The sequence below is a fragment of the Pipistrellus kuhlii genome, unplaced genomic scaffold (assembly GCF_014108245.1).
Source record: "Pipistrellus kuhlii isolate mPipKuh1 unplaced genomic scaffold, mPipKuh1.p scaffold_m20_p_4, whole genome shotgun sequence".
Taxonomy (NCBI): Eukaryota; Metazoa; Chordata; class Mammalia; order Chiroptera; family Vespertilionidae; genus Pipistrellus; species Pipistrellus kuhlii.
The window spans coordinates 11203914-11224523 of NW_023425540.1; the positions used below are offsets into that span (position 1 = coordinate 11203914).

The window sequence follows — 20610 nt, forward strand, 5'->3', positions numbered from 1 at the left end:
GCTCTCCTGGAGATCAGCATGAGCATAACTAAGTGAGCTGAAACATACCCATGGGCTCGTGAGGACACTGTCTGACACGGGTGCCAGGACAGCAGCCCCAGCCCACTTCATGTCCTCTCCTCTCCACTGTGAATGCCTGTGCAGAAGACCCTGGCTGCATCAATGGTGGTTAGGAACACCTGTTGGACCATCCTCCATGTGTGGTTTTCCTAGAACAGTGGTCGGCAAACTCATTAGTCAACAGAGCCAAATATCAACAGTACAACGATTGAAATTTCTTTTGAGAGCCAAATTTTTTAAACTTAAACTTCTTCTAAGGCCACTTCTTCAAAATAGATTTGCCCAGGCCATGGTATTTTGTGGAAGAGCCACACTCAAGGGGCCAAAGAGCCGAATGTGGCTCGAGAGCCGCAGTTTGCCGACCATGGTCCTAGAGGATGTGGGGTAACTCCGTCCCTTTTCCTGCTTTGTTTTCCTTCATAGCACTGCTATCTCTCCGTGTGCAGCACATATATGCATTCAGTTGTCTAGGTATGCATCATCTGGTGCCCCTTCCTGACAGTAAACACACTGCTAGCTCTACTTGCCCAGAACATACATACATTCATGTCTGGGTGTGCACTGTCTGGTGCCCCCACCTGACTGTAAGCTCTGTGAGAAGAGAGACTGTGTTTTGGTCATTGTGTCCCAATTGTGGCACAGCATGCCTGGCACATAGTAGGTGCTTTCAGATACCAGGTGAATAAATGAATGGCTATGAGCAGGGAAGTGGAACACTGGGATGTGTGGGCACTGGGAAAGCAGTTAAAGGCTGCTGTTTGACAAAAATTATTGGGGCACAAAAATTCTCTGTCCCATAAAAATCTATCAGAAGAATGGGGGACAATGCGATTCTCTAACTTAACCAGCGCTCTTTGGTTAGTTCTAATGGTGCCCGTAGGAACTAACCTTTAAGATTTTGTCTAACAAAGCCCTCCTTTTTTTCACTAGAAGTTTGTATGGACACTACTATGTCCATATATGGGTTCAAATATGCAAGCTCTGGGGACTAGGTGTGGCTTTAAGAGGGTGGCACCACACTGGAGGTGGGGATCTGTGGCATTGACTAGGTGCCAGTTCTTATTCAGACCCTGGGCCTGGGCTCTGACCTCTTGCTGCTGGCCTCACTGGCCTGAGATCCTGAACCCTGTGCTGTGGCTCCAGAACCTTGATCTCCAGGTTGAGGTTCTATCCTCTGGCTCTGCTGTTAGTACTGCATTTTTGAGTGCTCTGCATTCTGAACAGTTGAAGTCAATGGAATTTATTTAAATAGAGGGTTTAAAAATTTCAGGCATAGTAACTGTAATGTAATAAACTCAATAAAAGCTCTTGTTTCTCTGTAGTTATTCTTATATGTAGCATTATTCTACCAAGTTAGCACATGTTTCATCCTATAAAATCCAACCACTGGAGAGTTGATTTAAATTCAGTTCACATGTTTATGTAATAAGAAAAAACTGCTGATGAATAGTGCAAGCCTTTGAGTAACACCGTAAAAAAACAAAGTCATCCGTTCCAAGAGGCTGCCGGCGGGCAGATGTGCAGAGCAGTGTCTGGAGGGGAAAATTGATAGTTCCACTTCCGTCCTCCCCTCCTTCCGTCTGATAAGAGGAGCTCTCCCAGTGTGGGGGAGCCACAGTCTTGTAAGGAGGCGGGAGGCCGGCGAAGGGAGAGGGAGCAGGAAGGGATGTTCAGAAGCTCATCAATCACACCCGTTTTCCGCATCTGTCCTGGAACCAGATGTTGCGCCAGCACTCCCTCCAAGCCAGTCACCAGCAGCCCGGGCACTGGAGAAAAGCCGGGCTTTTAGCACTTTCCTTCTCCCTTCCAAACCGAAGGCTTCCGGCCCGGTGCCTATGACATATGGAGGCCCACATGCTCCCTCCCTTGGCGGAGCAGCGAGCCTTTGACTTGCTACCTGTCAGCCTTGTGCCTTCCTCTGTGCCCATCTCCACGAAAAAAGAACTCAGAGAGTGAGTTCCTGACAAGGCTCACAACTTCTAGGACACAAGTGCTTGGGTCACACACATCGTACTGTGTTCACTGGGCGGTTCTGAGAAACATTTCTTAAAATGCACATGGTTGTGTTCCTATTGATCATCCTAATATACACATAGCCACAGGCTTCAGGGGAAATGTTTAATTTATACTACATTCGACAGGAACACTGGTAGTGGAGCCACCACTAAGCAATCAAGGACAAGGCGGTTCTTTGTGCTTGAGAGGACAAATGAGCTAAACATGCAAATCTATTTACATTATTTTTAGCTAACAAAAACACCAGATGAATTAAGCTTTATCTCCCATTTGTGGACTGTCATGTCTGCCTGACAGTCCTAGGGCTTTGGAGGAAGGAGTGGGGCACCACCTGCAGGTCCCTGCGCCCCCTTCAGCTGCTTCCAATGTCCTCACCATCTGTACGACACTGTCTGGCTAATGGGGCAGTGAATTAAATTCTCCAGTTTTATTCCTGATATAGCCCAAGCACTAGAACTGTACTCAAATGTATTATGAATGGATTTTAGATAAATTTCACAAAATGAACAAGTGGCTTAAAAAGATTCCTGCACAATAAACCTTTGGAGGCTAAAAACACAAGTGAACAATAATAAAAAAGTTACACTTGTCCTAGTTGAAGTACTTCGTGAGCCACGTTACACATCTAATCAGATTTCACAAGAAGCTGCCTTCCCCACAAAGCCTGAAATCACCAAGAAGGTCATTAGAAATTTAGATTTAAACCCAGATCATCAACGAGAACCCTCATTAATGAGGTTTTAGTAACTAATATTATAAGTTCATAATGATCAGCAAGACATTGAAGTAGTGCTTATTTCAACTTTATCTAACACATTAATATCCATTTACATCCATTTTATGATTTATATAATGTTAGAACTGTATGAGGTATAATTTGAAATGAATACACTTATTGGGGTGCAGGCACAAACGGGTCTTTAAACTGAAGGGCTGCGTGATCCAGCCCGAGCCCCCTCCCTGGTCGCAGAGCATCACCTGTCAGGGGAGGCAGACTGTGCTCAGCAGGCAGCTGTCCGCTGGCAGAGGGAGTCCGTCACCACGAAGCCTCAGTAATAAACTACTGTACTGCCACTGCCGCTGGCCTGGCACAAAGCCGGGGACTGCCAACCGGTGCCTAGTGCCCTGAGGTGCTGCCTGCTAGTAATGGGTTGAGTTGTGTCCCTCGCCCCAGATTCCCATGGTAATGTCAGAGCCCCAGTCCCCGGAATGTGACCTTATTTGGAAACAGTTGTTGCAGACATAATTAGTTAAGATGAGGTCATACTAAAGTAAGGTGAGCCCCTAAGCCAATACGCCTGGGTGCTTATGGAAAGGGAAACTGGATGCAGACAGGCACAGGGAGAATGCCGGATGAGGGTTACAGTTATGCTGCCACCAGCTGAGGAGCTGCCAGAAGCTACAGGAGAGGCCTGACTAGATCCTCCCTCAGAGGGAGCACGACCCTGCTGACACCCTGACCTGGAACCTCAGGCCTCCAGAGCTGGAAGGGATACATTTCTATAGTTTAAACCAGTGTTTTTCAACCTTTTTTGGGCAAAGGCACACTTGTTTCATGAAAAAAATCAGGAGGCACACCACCATTAGAAAATGTTAAAAAATTTAACTCTGTGCCTATATTGACTATATATAAAGTAATTCTCTTGAATAGGAATCAAATAAACACAAAGAAAGTATTTTATAATTACTTTATTATGAAATATTAAGTAAACAAAATAGTGAAAAATTATAAAATTCTTGTCTTGTCTGCACCTACGGCACACCAGGCAACATCTCGCGGCACACTAACAGCGGTTGAAAAACGCTGGTTTAAACCACCAGTTGGTGGTGCTTTGCACGCAGCTCCCGGAAGCAGACACACTGCTTCTAGAGAGAGGCAGCCAGCCTAGGAGGCGGCTCTGCCCACTGAAACGGGATGAGAATGAGGTCCTCTGAGCCTTTCAGGAGCCACGGAGAGCAGTGCTGCCATTAGGACAGACTGCAGACTGTAAGCACAGACAGACACTGGCCCTCCCTACCAGCCTCCCCGGTGCCATCGGCGTGTTCCCAGCCAACTTGGGTGCCTTCACGCTGTTGCCTGTGCTGTTCTGACAAGCCCCGTTCTGCTCAATGCACTTCCTCAGGCTCTGGCACTACACGTTATTCCTGCTTGGAACATGCAAATCTATTTATATTTATTTTTCCTGCTCTGGCCCTGGAATTAACCATTTCTCCAAGAAATCCTGGTTCCCTTGATTAGGGAATGGTGTTTAAAACCAAGATCTAGGCCCTCAGGATGTTCATGGGTACATGGGTGTCAATTTTTTTTTAGGTCTTCTCAGTGAACACAGCTGGGAAAAATAGGTATGTATACTATCCTCCCCTTCTAGATCTATTTCTGCATGTATGTATATGAGTATATATCTATTATCCACCCACCCATCCATCCATTCATGCATGCATCCATCCAATCATCTATCCATCTACCTATCCATCCATCCATCCACCCATCCATCTTTTTAAAACTAGGAGCTCATACTAATACTTCCAGTTCCAACACAACACCACAAAGTTCATTTTAATCTTCTCTCTTGCCTATTTGTAACCTCTTTCTGACAGTGAGCAACTTGGCTCTCACTACCATCAATATATTTACTTATTTGTTTAATCTTAGTATACGTATCAAGCAATTTCAGAATCAATAACCCAATATACTCCTGTAAGAAACACATTTACTAACTGGAGTATACCATTTATGATTTTTTTTAACCTTATAGTATTTGATCAAAATACTGTATCCAAAATTACTTATTTTTTTTTCTCTCCACTCCTTTCGATTAGTTATAGTAACTATATAAGCATTTGTATTACAGTTAGGTTCATCTGTTAATGCTTGTATACCATTACAGGTCTTTCCCACATGATGGATGGTTTGAACTGTATGCTTATTTTTGGGTTATGTGTAACAGGACTACGATCCTAATCAGAGCTGTAAAGAGCTGAGCTCAGCCCACTCCTAGTCCACACCTAAATCCTTCCATTTCTAGTTAATTCTTCCTGTCACCTATCCTGTTTTATCTTGTACCAAGACAGATTCATGTTTGGGCTTTGTACTTGACAGAACTCCAGTATATGTCTGACACTAAACTGTTTTCTTTAGTAGCTCCTACTGAGCCCTGATTTCCATGCTATGTCTACAACTTCTTTACATAATGCAACTTGCGCAACCAAAGGCTTTGAGGAAAATCATGGCTTTCCTTAATTGGGCCAGTTCTAAAATTGGAACCAGCAGCCGCTCAGGAAAGTATCTTCTATGTATTTAAAAGCCTAAGCTACCATTCAACCAAACAACTGGAATGACCAGAACAGCTGGTCAACCAGTCACTATGATGAGCACTGACCACCAGGGGGCATATGCTCAACATAGGAGCTGCCCCCCTGGTGGTCAGTGCACTCCCACAGACAACCTCCCTCGGCCCCTCCCCGGGATAGACTTCGATCACCAGCCAGGCTGAGGGACCTCACTCATGCATGAATTCGTGTATTGGGCCTCTAGTTAATTAATAATAGTTAAGTCTATTACTCCTCTTGGATGCAAAAGGCCACAGGTAACTAGAAGTCAACTGGACAGAAATTCTTGAGCAACATTTTCAGATTTCTGTTACACTCCTCCTGCTTATTATTATTATTTTTTTTAAATGTAGCATCTCAAAACAATTTGACATGGGAAATTATTTGTAAATCTCTGAAAAATAGAAGATTGAAAGGATTAAGAGTGGTATAAATATTTGCAATAAAAAAATTACAAGTAAAAGCTGTGGTATTAGTACTCTTGGGCACAGAACAACCTCTTTAATGCTCCAGTTGTTCACTGTCCCTGTAATCAGTACTTGGTTATCAGATTAATGAAGGGAGCCACCAGAGACCAGTGGGTAAACTTAAAGCCAGTTTAAAAAACTATGGGAAGAAAAGCCAAGTGTTTGGCAAGGGAGGAAACTGGCATCTTAGATCATGTACTTGTTTTTATATCCAGAGAACACTTGAATCCAAACCCGAAAAACATACAAACTTCAGGATGAGCGTAATGTGGATGTGGAAGTCACACACCATGACGTTTCCAAGAGAATAATTGAAGGTTTGACAAATTCTGCAGTAAAGATAGGCCTATCCATATATGAAGTGTCTCCAGTCACTGAAACCTTGTTTTACCCTGACAATTAGACCACCTACTGATGTGAGGGTGTACAGGTAGGATTATGGGCTTGAGGAATATGGAAACAGTTATGGGTAACCTCATAATTTTTTCATTTATTTTATAAGTGGATCCAGAGTCACAGTCTATGTTAATCCAAGAAATATTCTGACAATTCAGAGGACTTCAGTAGCATATTAGAAGCAGGGGCATCTAAGTCAAGACAGACTCAAGGATGACTCCTGGCCTGGCCACCGCCATCTGTGTATCACTGGGTTGGAGAGCCTCCTAAGCCTTTATTTCATCTCCCATGGTCACAGTCATATCAACGCATCGGTGTGTGAGCTTTAAACTCAACGTGAAGCACTCAGCAGTGCCCAGCACAAAGCAGGCACACCATTGGTAAGCACAGCCCAGTAGCTAAGGGTGAGGACTCTGGATCCAGCCGCCACTGCTGGGATGCTTGCTCGGCCACACATTACCATGTGATCTTTGAAAAGTTACTTGTCCTCTCTAAGCTGCTGGAACAGGGTCAGACTTATCGCACTCTAAAATATTAGGGAGGATGACTAACTAGGACTGTTCAGTCAGCCCAGGAGAACAGGGGGAGAGCCCGGTGGTGGAAGCAAACCAGTACACAGAGCACCAAGCTGGTGCAGGGCTTGGGAAAGATGTGTTGGCAGCACAGGTCAATAGCTGACTCCACAGAGGCTGACCCCACCCATCTGTCCACGGTGTGTCAAAATCGAAGCTGAAGTCAGGAGGACAAGAGTGAGCACACCTACAGGAAACCTATGACAGCCACTGGGCTGCAAGGAACAAAGAACTCTTGCTCGTGTGCTATGCAAACCCTACTCTGCAGTCACTCTGCTAAACAATCCTTGGTTCCAGAGAGAACACATGTTTGTGGTGAGCGCGATGCTAAACTCTAGCGTTCTGGGTGCCCGCTCCCTTCTCTGCATTCATTCATTCTCTGGCATATTTATTTAAACAGCGCATCTTCCATAAATGCCACATTCCACCTCATGACAAAAGTCAATAGAAAGAAAACAAATGAGCTGTTCTGTCCTATTTCTAAACATTTTGATAAACTATCACCTCTCACTGTATTGACACTGCTTCACAGAAAAAAGCTATTTGTACCTTATGCCACTTACACTCATATGAACTTTCTGGAATTTTTTTTTCCAGGCACAGCTGTCTCGCTCATCCTCTTTATTCCCTCTTAAACTTAAAGAAACAACTGGATAGGAAGGAGAGGTATCCCAGGTTTTCGAGTGCAGAAATATTAATACCTCCAGGTCCATGTCCTCTCATTCTCCATTCAAGGATCTTCTGAAAGCTCCGTTTCCTTAAAACTCATATGGAAGCAAAACTTAATCTGAACTGACCCAAACATGTAGATTTGAAAATGTGAACATCACACCAGGTCACAATACACTGCTCGAAACCCCACTAAGGGCTCTGATTGGAATGTGCACTATTTTATTCTCCTAAAATCTGTATCACTGGTCCAAAACTCCTACATTTTTCACTGAACTGAAACAGGCCCCAAGATTTTAGACTCAGGATTGTGGACCTCTAGGAATTCATGATGCTGTTATGTTCCAAACACAGCTTTGTGAAAATAGCTGGTGAGGAAGATAATGCTAGTTTTCTTTAAACCACTTCTTTTTTTTTTTTTTTTTTAATATATTTTATTGTTTTTGTACAGAGAGGAAGGGAGAGAGATAGAGAGCTAGAAACATCGATGAGAGAGAGTCATCGATCAGCTGCCTCTTGCACACCCCCCCACTGGGGATATGCCCGCAACCAAGGTACATGCGCTTGACCAGATTCGAACCCAGGTCCCTTCAGTCCCCAAGTCGACGCTCTATCCATTGAGCCAAACCGGTTTCGGCTAAACCACTTCTTTTAAAACCAGAACTTGGCTGGACCTTCATGTTGCTGATCTCATGATTTAAAATGGGCAAGAGTCACTCAGAAACTTCACCCCAAATTTTGTCCGCCCCTCAAGAGACTGCAGGGTAACTCATAGCATCCAGAGATTGCAGAAAACACCCAGAGATTCAGCACATACATGAGCAGATACACGGGGCACACATGGGGCCACCAAGAACATGCATGTTCCTTTTTAGGGGGCACAAGCTAGTGGGAGCAATTCAGTTGGAAGCCTGGCCTGCTCAGGACCCTGTAAGGCATGGGTTTAAATTCCTGCCCCATCCACTTGCAAGGCACCCAGTGTGGGCAAGTTTATCGTCTCGCTAGACTTGAGTTTCCCATGGTTAAATCAGGAGAATACCACCTCCCATTAAGTACTGGACTGAAACTAAACAATGCACCTAATCCACAGGAATGCAGGTAGCTGCTTTCCACACTCTTTCTACATGTTCTTTCCTCCTCTGAGGGAGACACCACCTAGCGGCAAGTTGAAAGGTAGAAAGCTCAGCGATCATGTTCTTCCATGTGGACAAGCTCATAAGCATTTCTGGTGCATGTCTATGTATTATAAGGGGGGAGGCAATAGATTGATACTGAGGTCTTTGAACCAAACTTGACATCAGAACCTCCAAGGGAAACAGTTCATTAACAGAGACGGGGGAATGCAGGGACACCAGCTGTAATGCAGGGAGAGGAGCTGTCCAGGACCTGGAGGGGCTGGGGACAGAGATGTTGTTTAGGGACACCTGGGTGTGGCTGTGCTGATTCTCGATTTGGCTGAAGAACTGGGAAAGCCCAGATGCATGTGGACCTTTTCACAATCAATAGTTCTCTCCCCTGGCTGTGCAGAACACCAGGCCCACCCTAGATTCAGCTAGTATGGCATTTTCAAGGTCTCCAAGCTGCTGCCCACAGATTGAGGGCATATGCTCAGATGCAGTCAGGGAGGGCGTGTTCTAGATACCTCTTTCCTTGACAGGCTGAGAACACAAATACCTGGAGCCACTCCCCCTTCTCCCCCTCCACCAGCTGTTGATTAGAAAAGGAAAAATACACAGCAGGGCCCCCAAACCGCCCAGGAGTTATCAGAAGCACAGGGCAGAGAACAAACATTAATGTGTAACTGAATAATGGTTACGTGTGCCACATGTCCGAGATTCACCAGCACTCTCCTACCTGGGCTCGGCCTCCCACTCCTCGTCGTCCTTGTCTTTTTCTTCTTTGGTGTCTCCAGAATGTGGGTGTTTCTGTACGATTCGCATTCCACCAGCTTTCACTAGAAAGAAAACAAAGAGGGTGTGGTCAGTGTGGAAACAAAACCCCAGGAGGATCAGAGGAACCAGCTCCGAAGTTTTTAGTTGCTCCATGGCCACAAGTCAGTACAGATAACCTGGCATCAGTGGCGGTGATTAACAGAAAGTCAGTGCTGGTGGGGGAAGAGTCACTATGACAGAGCACTCAGCCTGGCCACACTACAGATCCACCTAGAATCTCCCCATGGCGCCTGTTTGCTTCTGGTCTCATAAGTATTTCATAAGAGCAGTAGTGTAACCAGAGTATGGATCATTGGGCAGTGGCTGTTGCTTTAGGTCCTGCATGTCTTCTTGACACTACAAGATCCTCCTGAATCCCTGCCCTATGATACTTGCTCAAATAATGATGATGCTTAAAAAAAAAAATTCTGAATAGTCTTGCATTAGTTTTTATTTTTCAATTATAGTTGACATACAATATGATATTAGTTTCAGGTGTACATCATATGAATCAACATTTACAAACCTTACACAAAGTGATCCCCCTGGTAAGTCTAGTACTCATCTGTCACTGTAGTTATTACAGTATCATTGACTATATTCTCTATGTTGTACTTTACATCCCATGACTTATTTTATAACTGGAATTTTGTATTGTACTTCTTGATCCCCTCCCCCTTTCCTCTCATCCTTTCACCCTCTCCCCTTTAGCAAATATCAGTTTGTTCTCTGTTTCTATGGGTTTATTTCTGTTTCATTTTGTTTGTTAGATTCCACCTATAAGTGAAACCATACAACATTTGTTTCCATGATGCTTCCGATGGGTGACACAGCTGCAGGTGACCCGGGACAGCTGCTGCCACATTCACGGAGGCTGCTTAGGTGGCAGCCAAGGAGACTGCTAAAGCCCTTTCCAGACTGTGCTGTGAAACCGAGTGCTGGTGGATGTCATTAGTTTTTCAAAGCAGCTTGACATATAATTCACATAACAATATAATTCACCCATTTAGAACGTACAACTCAATGGTGTTTGAGTGTATGTATTCTGAGTTGTACAACCATTGACAGGATCAACTTGAGGACACTTCATCTCCCCAAACAGAAACCCCAAATCACAAATGGTCACCCCCTACCGTCCTCTCCCCCAGCAACCAGCCATCTGGATTTGCCTATTCTGGACATCTGACATCAATGGAATCATAAAATGTGTGGCCTTTGCTGACTGGCTTCTTTCACTCAGCATAATGTTTTCAAGGATCATCCATGTTGTAGCATGTGTCAGTATTCATTCTTTTTTATGATTGAATAATATTCCTTGCTTGGGTAGACCACATTTAGTTCATCAAATCATCTGCAGATTGACATTTGGTTGTTTCTACATTGGCTGTTATAATAAATGATGCAGCCATGAACAACTTGTGTACAAGGTTCTGTGCAGATACATGAACATACACCTTCATTTTCTTAGGTATACAACTAATAGTAGGATGGCTGGGTTATAGAATAATAATATATTTACAATTTTGAGGAACTCTTAAGCATCATTTTCTATTCTAACCAGTTTGAGGGCTCCAATTTCTCCACATGCTCACCTATCTTTTCAGTCATAGCCACCCTAGTGGGTCTGAAGTGATATCTTATTGTGGTTTTATTTCCATTTCTCAATGGCTAATATATTACAATCCAAAACAAAAAATGTGGACTCTAGGATCTGTTAAGTGTGGGAAATGCTAGGCTGAATAGCATTAAATGGGTTTCTTCAAGCCAGATGTCTTGCCCCCTAGTGTGCATTATGAAGCTCTATGAGGCGCACAGTGTGCTGTCTTTCCCAAATGCCTCTGACCACTGAACTTTTATCCCGAGTAATCATCCTTCAGGCATATAGTGTCCCACAGGATAGTTTGGAAATGCTGGCCCTGTTTCAAAGAGCCAGCCTTACGTGTCACGAGGTCGGGCTTTGTACCAGTAAGCTCCTCCATGTCCTCACCTATGCGGTCTCAGACTCTGCCCCTAAAAGCGTCGCTGTTGCATCTGCAGAATGGGGATTAGAGCAACATCCTACAATCTACACGTGTGAATGAGAAGAGGGCTGTTGAAATCCTGATCCACCATGTGATGGTGTTTACAGGTGATTAGGTCATGAGAGTAGCAGACAAAAAACTTAAAAACTGTAACTCACAGATGTTTTCTAGAGACCAAAAGTGAAAAGGGCTGTGCAAGTGACGACAAAGAAAACAAGGCATGTCCAGGTGACATTTAAAACAACCGTCAGCCGAAACCGGTTTGGCTCAGTGGACAAGAGCGCGTCGGCCTGAGGACTGAAAGGTCCCAGGTTTGATTTTGGTCAAGGGGACGTACCTTGGTTGAGGGCACATCCCCGGTAGGGGTGTGCAAGAGGCAGCTGATCGATGACTCTCTCTTATCGATGTTTCTATCTGTCTATCCCTCTCTTTTCCTCTCTGTAAAAAATCAATAAAATATATTTAAAAATAAAAATAAAACAACCATCAGCTGAAGCTCACACAGAGTGGCCTGTCCACCCCTCCGTTGAAGTAAGTCCACATGACAAAGCTTGGTTGCTCTGCATTAGCCCTTCCTTTAACTTAGTTTATAAAAACAATTAACTTCACCCATCCCTCACAGTATGTGTGATAGCAAATGCAGCCATAAAAAGTGGCAATAAAAATAATAACTCAGGGCTGAGACAGATTCATTTTAACTTGAAATCCTGCCAAAAATATGACAGCATGTATTTATTGGGATTGTTTTATCACTGCTACTAGAGCTCTTCATTTGTGAAAATACAAAAGCAGAATTATTTTTGCAGACATCTTTGTGGAATATTTGCAAATATAAGTAGTTTTATGAAAGGCGTTAGAAAAAAATCCTAGATTTTTGTTGAGGTTGTTATTCAAATGAGAGCTTCAGACTTGAAGAATAAGAAGCTTCCTCCTAGCAGAAGTGCCAGGCAGAGGTGAAGGACATGGATCCTCGAGCCAGACTCCTGAGCTCAGGTCTCCGCTCTGCCCATGTGCTCGCGTGCGTGTCTGGGCGAGCTGCTAACCCTATCTGTGCCACAGGGTCCCCTGTGCGTGAAGAAAGGGTGCCAACGCTCTTCCCCTGCTCCCCAGGGGCTCTTTGAGGCCCGAATGAGCAAACACTTGTGACCCAGTGCCAAAGGGGCCTGGCACACGGCAAAGGTCCACCTGTCATCTACTCTCATTAGATGGGTTTAACAACTGGCATCTAGTACTTGGAGAGAACTTCAGACTTTGAGTCCTGGGTTTGTCATTGTCTCCTCACTGAGACAATGTCTCCTCCTTTATGTAAAATGCAGATGCTACCACGGCTCGTGGGGTTGTGAAGGAGTAACACCCTGCAGACTGCTCCCCACACGGCTCCCCCGCCCCCCCCCCCCCCCCCCCCCCCCCCAGGATGGCATCAGTGCACCAGCGCAATAAAGAAGCTTCTGGAGAATCGCACATCCTGGATAACTAACTTGGTTGCTCTCACCTCGCTGTGTGCCAGGCAGTGTTCTAGCCATTGGCCACATGTCCTCACACTTTACAGTAACCTAGGTTGTAGGTCCCCAGACGTGAAGTGGCCCAGTCCCTCAGCCAGGATCGCAGAGCTGACTGGACCCCAGCAGCCTGTGCCCTGAACCCCTCCCCGCAGGCCTTTCCTCCTCAGACCATCCAGGAAACAGAGTATCATTGCTCCTCAGAGAAACACAAAGCGCTGGCCTGTGGGCAGGTTCTGGGCCCGCTGCAGCCCAGGGGGGGTGGACTTGCCTTTGATGTTAAAAGTTCTCTGTGGAGCAGCTTCCTGCCCAAGGGGCAAAGGGGGTGAGGGACGCTGCTCCTCAGTCAGACTTGGCCAGGTAAGAAATAACGAGGAAGCAACTGACCACATACACTCCCATGGCCGGGCAGCCCCTCGGGTGTCCAGATGCCTGCTGGGAGAGGGAGTCACCGACAGCTCGCTTTCTACTCCTGCTCAACAGGCTGGAAGGCCCAGCACCGGAAGACAGGCCGGGGGATGGATGAGAGGGGTCTGCCCAGGGCCTCTCACGACTGTAAGTGCCCCATGAACCGGGGTGTGGGTTTTAGCAGGGACCGGGAGGGCTAATTCACACAAATGTCCCTAAAGCACTGACTCAGGCGCTAGAGCTAGACCTCCAAGCGTATGTCATCTTCGTTCTTCCTGAGAGAGCTACTGGAATGTTATTCAAAGGAAAGCCTTAGAAATGCCACGGTCCACCCTGAATTGGGATTTTTTGGAAAAAATGCAGTGACTAAAAGGGTCTCCTTTTTCTTGGCATGGCCAGAGCGAAGGCAGACCTCCTTGAGGCATCTTCAGGCACTGATCAGTGATTGGGCCAAGGACACCCAGGGCATGCTTGGCAAGCCTGTGGCCATAGAGTTAATACAATAAAAAACTTACTAGCCGTCCATTTCCAGCACTAGAGTGGCCTGGAGAACATAAAAACCTTTCTGCAGAAGACAATTCAGGGAGAACCTCACCCATAACCTTTTAAATGCACCTTTAACTCCTGTCTGATTAATATAACAAAGAATTGGATTATTTTGAAATCACTACAAAGAGTAAAGTGATCTATTTCTCATTTTACTTTCAATAAATACAATTGTTTTCTACTTCCATTTGACTCAGGTCTAGAAGGGATATGAGGCCTTTTTATAACCTTATGTGAACTATTAATGTTCAACAAACACTGTTACATATCAGGTTTATGAGAATTTTACTGACATATGGCTTTGGCTCCCCTCGCAAATGGAGAGGACCGGGGCCAGCAAAATGCATTTAACAATGAGATGTCAGCCACATCACTGCCACCAACTCCTGAAGACTGGGTGAAATGAGTAATCACTAGGCTTATAATTATGTCTACCTTCTGCTGAGGCAGCCTCGGACTGGTGGATGGTCAGACCTCACTAATCTTCACTCTGCCAATCTGCATTGGCAGTAGCTCTCCTAGAACAGCAGCCTCCCGCCACTCTCTGCAGATGTTCTGTAGTGGAGAGGTCTGAAACCATCCAGACGGGATTACTTCCACAGGGCACAGCCAGGGCGGAGCAGCACCATCCCCACTGTCCAGTGGCGTGCTCTGTATGTGCACAGCGCCTTCCCTCCACACTGCAGAAGCCTGTGCCCACGGCCTCATTAATCTCACACCCGGGCAGAGACGCAGGGCGTGTGATGGAGCCCCTTGTTGCGAAGGGCTGCCGAGGTTCCTAGAGGCAAAGGACCTACAGGCTGGTCCGCCTGAACTCACCGGCTTCGGCTTCGAAAGGAGACACTCCAAATGGTTGGCCAGTTTTTAGAACGTAAGGTAACTGTCAGTTAAATGAGTGAACAAGAGGCCAGGGCTTAAAACAGTGCCAGTCAAGGGAAGCAGAATACACCACCATGAAATATGCCTCTTTGGTAGAAGGGTCATTTTGAGCTGATTAAAATCAGCAGAGAAGGAGAAGCACAGAAAACCGAGAGCTATCCTTTTGTAAGGGATATTTACATTAGTGATGGAAATTTCCCTTTGTATCTCTCTCTCTGTACTAGAAAGGGAAGCAGGACTAAATCACAAGAGAACCTGAAATCTATATAACAACCTTACCCTGGTTTACCTGGCTTTTCCGGAAACCTCCCATAACTGGCTCCCTACTCCTCAATTTCTATTTATCTTTATTTTTTTTATTGTTAATTATCACCCAAGGATATTTTCCCACTGATTTTTAGAAAAAGTGGAAAGGACAGGGAGAGAGAGAAACATCGATTGGCTGCCTCCCGTATACATCCTGACCAGGGCGGGGGATTGAGCCTGCAACTGAGGTATATGCCCTTGACCAGGATCAAAGCCAGGACCCTTCAGTTCACAGGCTGACGCTCTATCCACTGAGCCAAATTGGCTAGGGCCCCAATTTTTTCTTTTGTCTTTAGCTGAAGTTGGTATTTATGGTGGTGGCTTGGGCCATTTCAGGGAATTACTCCGTTTTCTTGGGACTCTCCCATGTATAGAGGAGGTATTCCTGTTAATAAACTTCAGTTTGGTTTTCTCTTATTAATCTGTCTTTATCACAGGGGATGGGGAGAGGTGTCGCGGCCAGGAACCTAGAAGAGTAGAGGGAAAATTATTTTCTCTCCCCTGTATCAGGTACACCTGATACTCAGCAAACGTTGTTACTACTTGCACTTATGATGCTATCTGGACTGGATGAGAGTCTCAGTGCACACAGGAGACAGCGCAGAGGTAGAGAACACTGCAGGCCCCGCATGCTCTGGGGAAGTGACAGGTGCTAAGAGGTTATGAAGAAACTCACTCAGAAGCCACTTACTGCATATTTTTGTGCCAGGCACTGTGCCAGCTCCTGAGGAAGAAGATATCACCAAGACCCAACCCCGGAAGCAAGAAGAGAGGCAGACAGGTGGAGGTAAACGTGACAGGAAACAGGTAATTTTGTGAGAATGCCCTGGATACCTGGTTCAGACAGCAACAACGAGAAAACACAAAAGAACATGAAGACAGTCATGAAAAATAATTTTATTGTTTCTGATTGAGGATTTAAGCACAAGTCTGTGTTATCCAATGTAAGCACTTAATGAAAGTGTACCCAAAGTTATCAAGGCTGTTATTTTTGATTTATGAACTGTGCTCTTGGCTATACTTGATAATTACCTTTATTATAATGAGCTGCCGTTATGTTTGTTTTCACCATCAACTCTGCAGTATGTCCTATTCTCTGGCCACGCCAGAGTAAATAAGGATATCCAAATACCCCCAGCTTTTTGCTAAAAAGAGCTCTCCCACAGGAAAGTGGATCTGAGGCAAAATGCTGCACATGACAAAACCTATACCTCTGGACCAAGATGCCAGGTCTACCTCTAACTCTGGGCAAATACGGCCCTGGAAAATGGGGAAATGCCAGCAACAGTTCTCTAAGCAGTTCCTGTGAGGCTGGGACCCCAAAGGCTAAAGGATCTTCCTTGAAGTCACTTCAAGAGGTTGTCTGTGGGATTAACTGCCCTTGAACTTGGATTCTGATGACTGGAAGGGGGAGCTCCAGTGAGAGTTACAGACAAAAGTAGCTCTGCTCTACGACGCTCCCAAACCTCCCATTTCATAGATTAGAAAAGCCGAGCCGCCGTAGAGAAGCGATGGGTCTCAAAACTTAGAACTCAAGTTCACTGCTACACCAGCACAAATGAGGTGGCTCCTCCTCTCTCCTTTAGGATAAACTATCTAATTTGTAATTCACAAAGCTCAGCTGTTTAGAATTCGAAGAAAACCAAAGCCTTTCATGGAATTTCCCCAGGGAGTTAATAAGCACAGCTCCCGTCTGTGATCTTAAAAGTCTCCACGTGGAAATGCCTCCATGTGCAATTTAGTTACTCCTACCTTGATTGGGTCTCACTCCGACTTAGGAGCTTTTCTGCCACTCCCTGCCCTGGGACGGGGGAGTGTAAAGAAAGGAGTTCCGGCCTGCGGTGCTGCCAGGTCATCAGGCAGCCAGCAGATGGGCGTGGGCCCACTGTGGTAGACACTAATGGTCAGGTTATCTTTACAAGAAATCTCTTTGAGGTGCTTTTGATTATTATTACTTTTTTAAACGAATGCCACACAATGGCCCCCAAAGCCCATTTTGCACGACAGCGGAACTCCTTTCTAAAATCCCAGGCCCGTTAAGTCGTTAAGTCGCAGGCCTCGGTTAGCCACTTCCCCTCCCTAGTCCGGGGTAGTTTTCGGTGGTTGTTGAGAGCTTCTTTCAGCTGGGCAAATATTAGCTTGGGGGCGGCTCTATTCACTACCCTGGGGGGCGGCGGGCGGAGATCACGGGAGTCTTTACAAGAAGAAGGTGAGACACATGGGCCCCACAGAGCAGCCAATGCTCCCCGGGGCTTCTGTCTTTAGGAGACGGAGTTTACAACGCAAATGTGTGCAATTAACACCCTAAGAGCACCCACAGGTGGGGGAGGGGGCCTGGCCTCTGGGACCCAGGGTCCTCCCACCTGCAGGGGCTGTCACCCCAAAGGTGAGCAGACGCGGAAACGGAGCAGCTGGGACAGCGGACTGGGGTGAGAACCGTCCTGGGGTGGGAAGGCGCGTGAGCATACGGGGAGCTCAGATTCAGATGTTCCATGCAAGTCCTTCCTGGACTTCACTTCCTTGGCCCAGAATTTGGAATTTGAAAACACAAACAAACAAGAAAGCACTCCAAAACACCCCACTTTGGAGAAAAAGCTGAATGTGAAAGAAATTGGGGGACCCCTTCATATTGAGTGATTAATGGTAAAAATGATTTCCACTCCTTTGATTCATTTTTCAGCATGAAGAGCCGTCAACCGACAATCACCCCCTTGTCATGAAAAACATGAACTTTTGCGCCTGCTACCCGGTTTTCCGAAACATCTGGACACTCTGCGTTCACCGCCCCGTTATTATTATTTTTTTCGGAAGTTGTGCAATTGGGCTTATTCAAGACATTCAAAATTTGCATGCAACGGCCACGGGCTTGCGATGGTTCCCCAACTTTCAAGAAAAGGGTTTTGCCAAACGCGGGGTTCAGTTCAACCGAAGACGCCACGACTGGGCAGGTCCCAGGCTGGTGAGCAGCCTGCGCGCCCCGCGCCCCGCGCCCGCGGGTTCGAGCCAGCTGTCGGGGCCCAGGACGGGAGGGAAAGAGGAAAGGAGTCATTACCAGCGGGCGGGTGTCCGGCTTTCGTCTCTGGCTTCTCCTCGGGAGGCGAAGACATGGTGCGGCCGGAGCGGCTGGGAAGGCGGCGGGGATGCTGGCAGCTCGGAGGTCCGGAAGGCGTGCGCACGAGCCGGAGCGAGTTAGCGGCGCGCGGGGGGTGTCGGGGCCGCGCGCGGGAGGGCGGACCGCGGCCGCCGTCGGGGGGCGCGGCCGCCGCGCGCCGACGTGGCGCTGCCTGGCCCGCGCGCGGCTGCGTGTTGACGTCACCGCGCCCGCCCCGCCCCGCCGGCCTCGGAGCGCCCAGTGTACTGAGCATGCGCAGTCTGCAGCGCCACGTCGGAACCTTTAGCTGCAGGCGGAGGAGGGGATCGAGGGCGGGGCGGGGCGTGTGCGGTTGGGGCCGGAGGTTGAGAAGGCCCAGCTTGAGGTTGGCTGCTTCACCAGCCCCGCTGGGTAGAGGGTGACAGCGGTGGAAGTGGAGCCATCACAGGGCCGCTCCAGGCCTGGGGAGTGTGGTCAGGGGACCGCCTGCCAGATGTCCTGGCGCAGCTCACCCTTGGATGACTAATCAGGTGGGAGTGAGACCCAGGCCCAGGATAGCAGGGGTTTGTTAAAAACAGAGAGGGCAGTGCTCTGAAGCCAGGACAGAGGTCTCGAGGGCTGTGTCTGTGCCCACTCCCTTGCCATCTTTCTGTTGCCAGGGATGATGATCCTGTCCAAAGTGGACCTTTTGGTCTTGTGATCTGGTTTGCATACCGTTCGCCTTCTCAAGCACTTGGCGATGCCGGTTATCCTTTCCCTGAACCAGGCTCGTCTTACTGGATAGAGTTTAAACATGCCTCATGTCTTTAGAAAAGGAAACACTGCTACCTCTCTTGGCTGGACCTTTAACAGTACATGTGCCCAAAGAGGTTGGGCACCTCACTCGTCTCCTTCTCTCCCTCCTACCCTCCCTCCCCCTCCACACACACACACAACCTAGTCCAGTCCTTCTGGCTATCATCCAGGTAGCTAGACAGAGGCTGGCCCCAACCACAGAAATCTCTGTTGTCAAGGTTGCTCATGATCTCCAAGCTGCCCAATCCCCTGGGCACCCTTCCACTCTCATCCTACTCCACCTCAGCAGCGTTTGACCTAGCTGACTATCCCCCTTCTTCGTTTCTGGGATGCCACATAACTACCTCAGCACCCAGTGTTGGAGCAACCTTGGCTGCTAAATCTCAGTAGGGTTGGCTGGCTCCTGTTTTAGATTTCTAAATCTTTGAGTATCCCAAGGCTCAACACCAGCCCTCTTCTCTATCTAGACTTTGTCTCAGTGGTCACATGCAGACCCAGGGTATATGACTATCATCTAAACCCTTATGGATGCCAAATCTGCAAACCTATTTCTCTATTCCTGCCTCTCCCCTATGCTCCAGACTCACTCTATCCTGCCTCCTTGTCCTCTTTACCTGTATGTCTAACTACTCTGCATCATAGTGCACAGAGAAATGAACATACCATATGTTGATCTTGGACTTTCCCTCTCACATCCTATATAATAAAAGGCTAAAATGAAAATCGACCAAACAGCAGAACTACCAGTCCCTATGACATGCACTGACTACCGTGTTTCCCCGAAAATAAGACATCTTCTGAAAATAAGACCTACCTACAGGTTTCCTTCTGAGTGAAATATAAGGCATCCCCTCCTAAAATAAGCCCTCCCCCGCCGGCTCTGTCTCACAATGCTATTGCTAAATATGAGAGATTTGGTCCACTGATTCTGAAAGAAATGGAGTCACAAGAAATTCACCAGGAAATTCAGGAATTGGATTGTTATGATGATGTTCCAGAAGATGATGACATGATTGTCATTGAATTAATGAGTAAATTCTTGATACTGTAGGATTCACAGTTTGTCTGGTTTGTGTTGACAACTACTGTACTACAGTACCGAATACAGGTAATAAATTTTCTTTATTTTCATTTAACAATAAATATGTACCATATTCTTCTTCATGGAAAAATAAGACATCCCCTGAAAATAAGACCTAGTGCATCTTTGGGAGCAAAAATTAATATAAGACACTGGAAACAGGGTACCAGAGGACAGATGCTCAATGCAGAAGCTCCCACAGAGGGAGCTCCGCTCAGCCAGAAGCTGGGTTCATGGCTGGCTAGCACAGTAGTGGTGGTGAGTCCCTTTCCCATCTCCATGGCAGTGCTAAGGATGTCCGACTGATGGCTTAGGCCAGCTCTGTATGGGGAGCGGGCCTAAACCATCACTTGGACATCCCCTGAGGGCTTCCAGATTTCAAGAGGGTGCAGTCTGAGCTGAGGGACACCCTCCCCCTCCGAGTGCACTTATTTTGTGTAATGGGCCTCTAGTTTAAATATAACTAATAACAGGATAGCTTTTAGCTAGGTTACAGTAATAATAATAGTCATCATTATTATTCATCAAATCATCAAAGAAGAT

General features: G+C 46.6%; 1 protein-coding gene across 2 annotated transcripts in view; it reads right to left on the bottom strand.

Moving 5' to 3' along the window:
• The window catches only part of LOC118703894 (death associated protein), a 41881-nt gene extending 23551 nt beyond the window's left edge, over window positions 1-18330 (bottom strand). The window contains exons 1-2 of one of the 2 annotated variants that reach the window (XM_036411216.2): window positions 18153-18330; window positions 9365-9464 (exon numbers count right to left, since the gene is read on the bottom strand). In XM_036411216.2, the coding sequence (XP_036267109.1) occupies window positions 9365-9464; window positions 18153-18207 (155 nt within the window). In that variant the 5' untranslated portion in view covers window positions 18208-18330. Of the gene's footprint in view, window positions 1-9364; window positions 9571-18152 lie in introns of those variants that run through there. The other variant, XM_036411215.1, reaches the window with a different exon arrangement.
• Between the last annotated feature and the right edge of the window lie 2280 nt (window positions 18331-20610).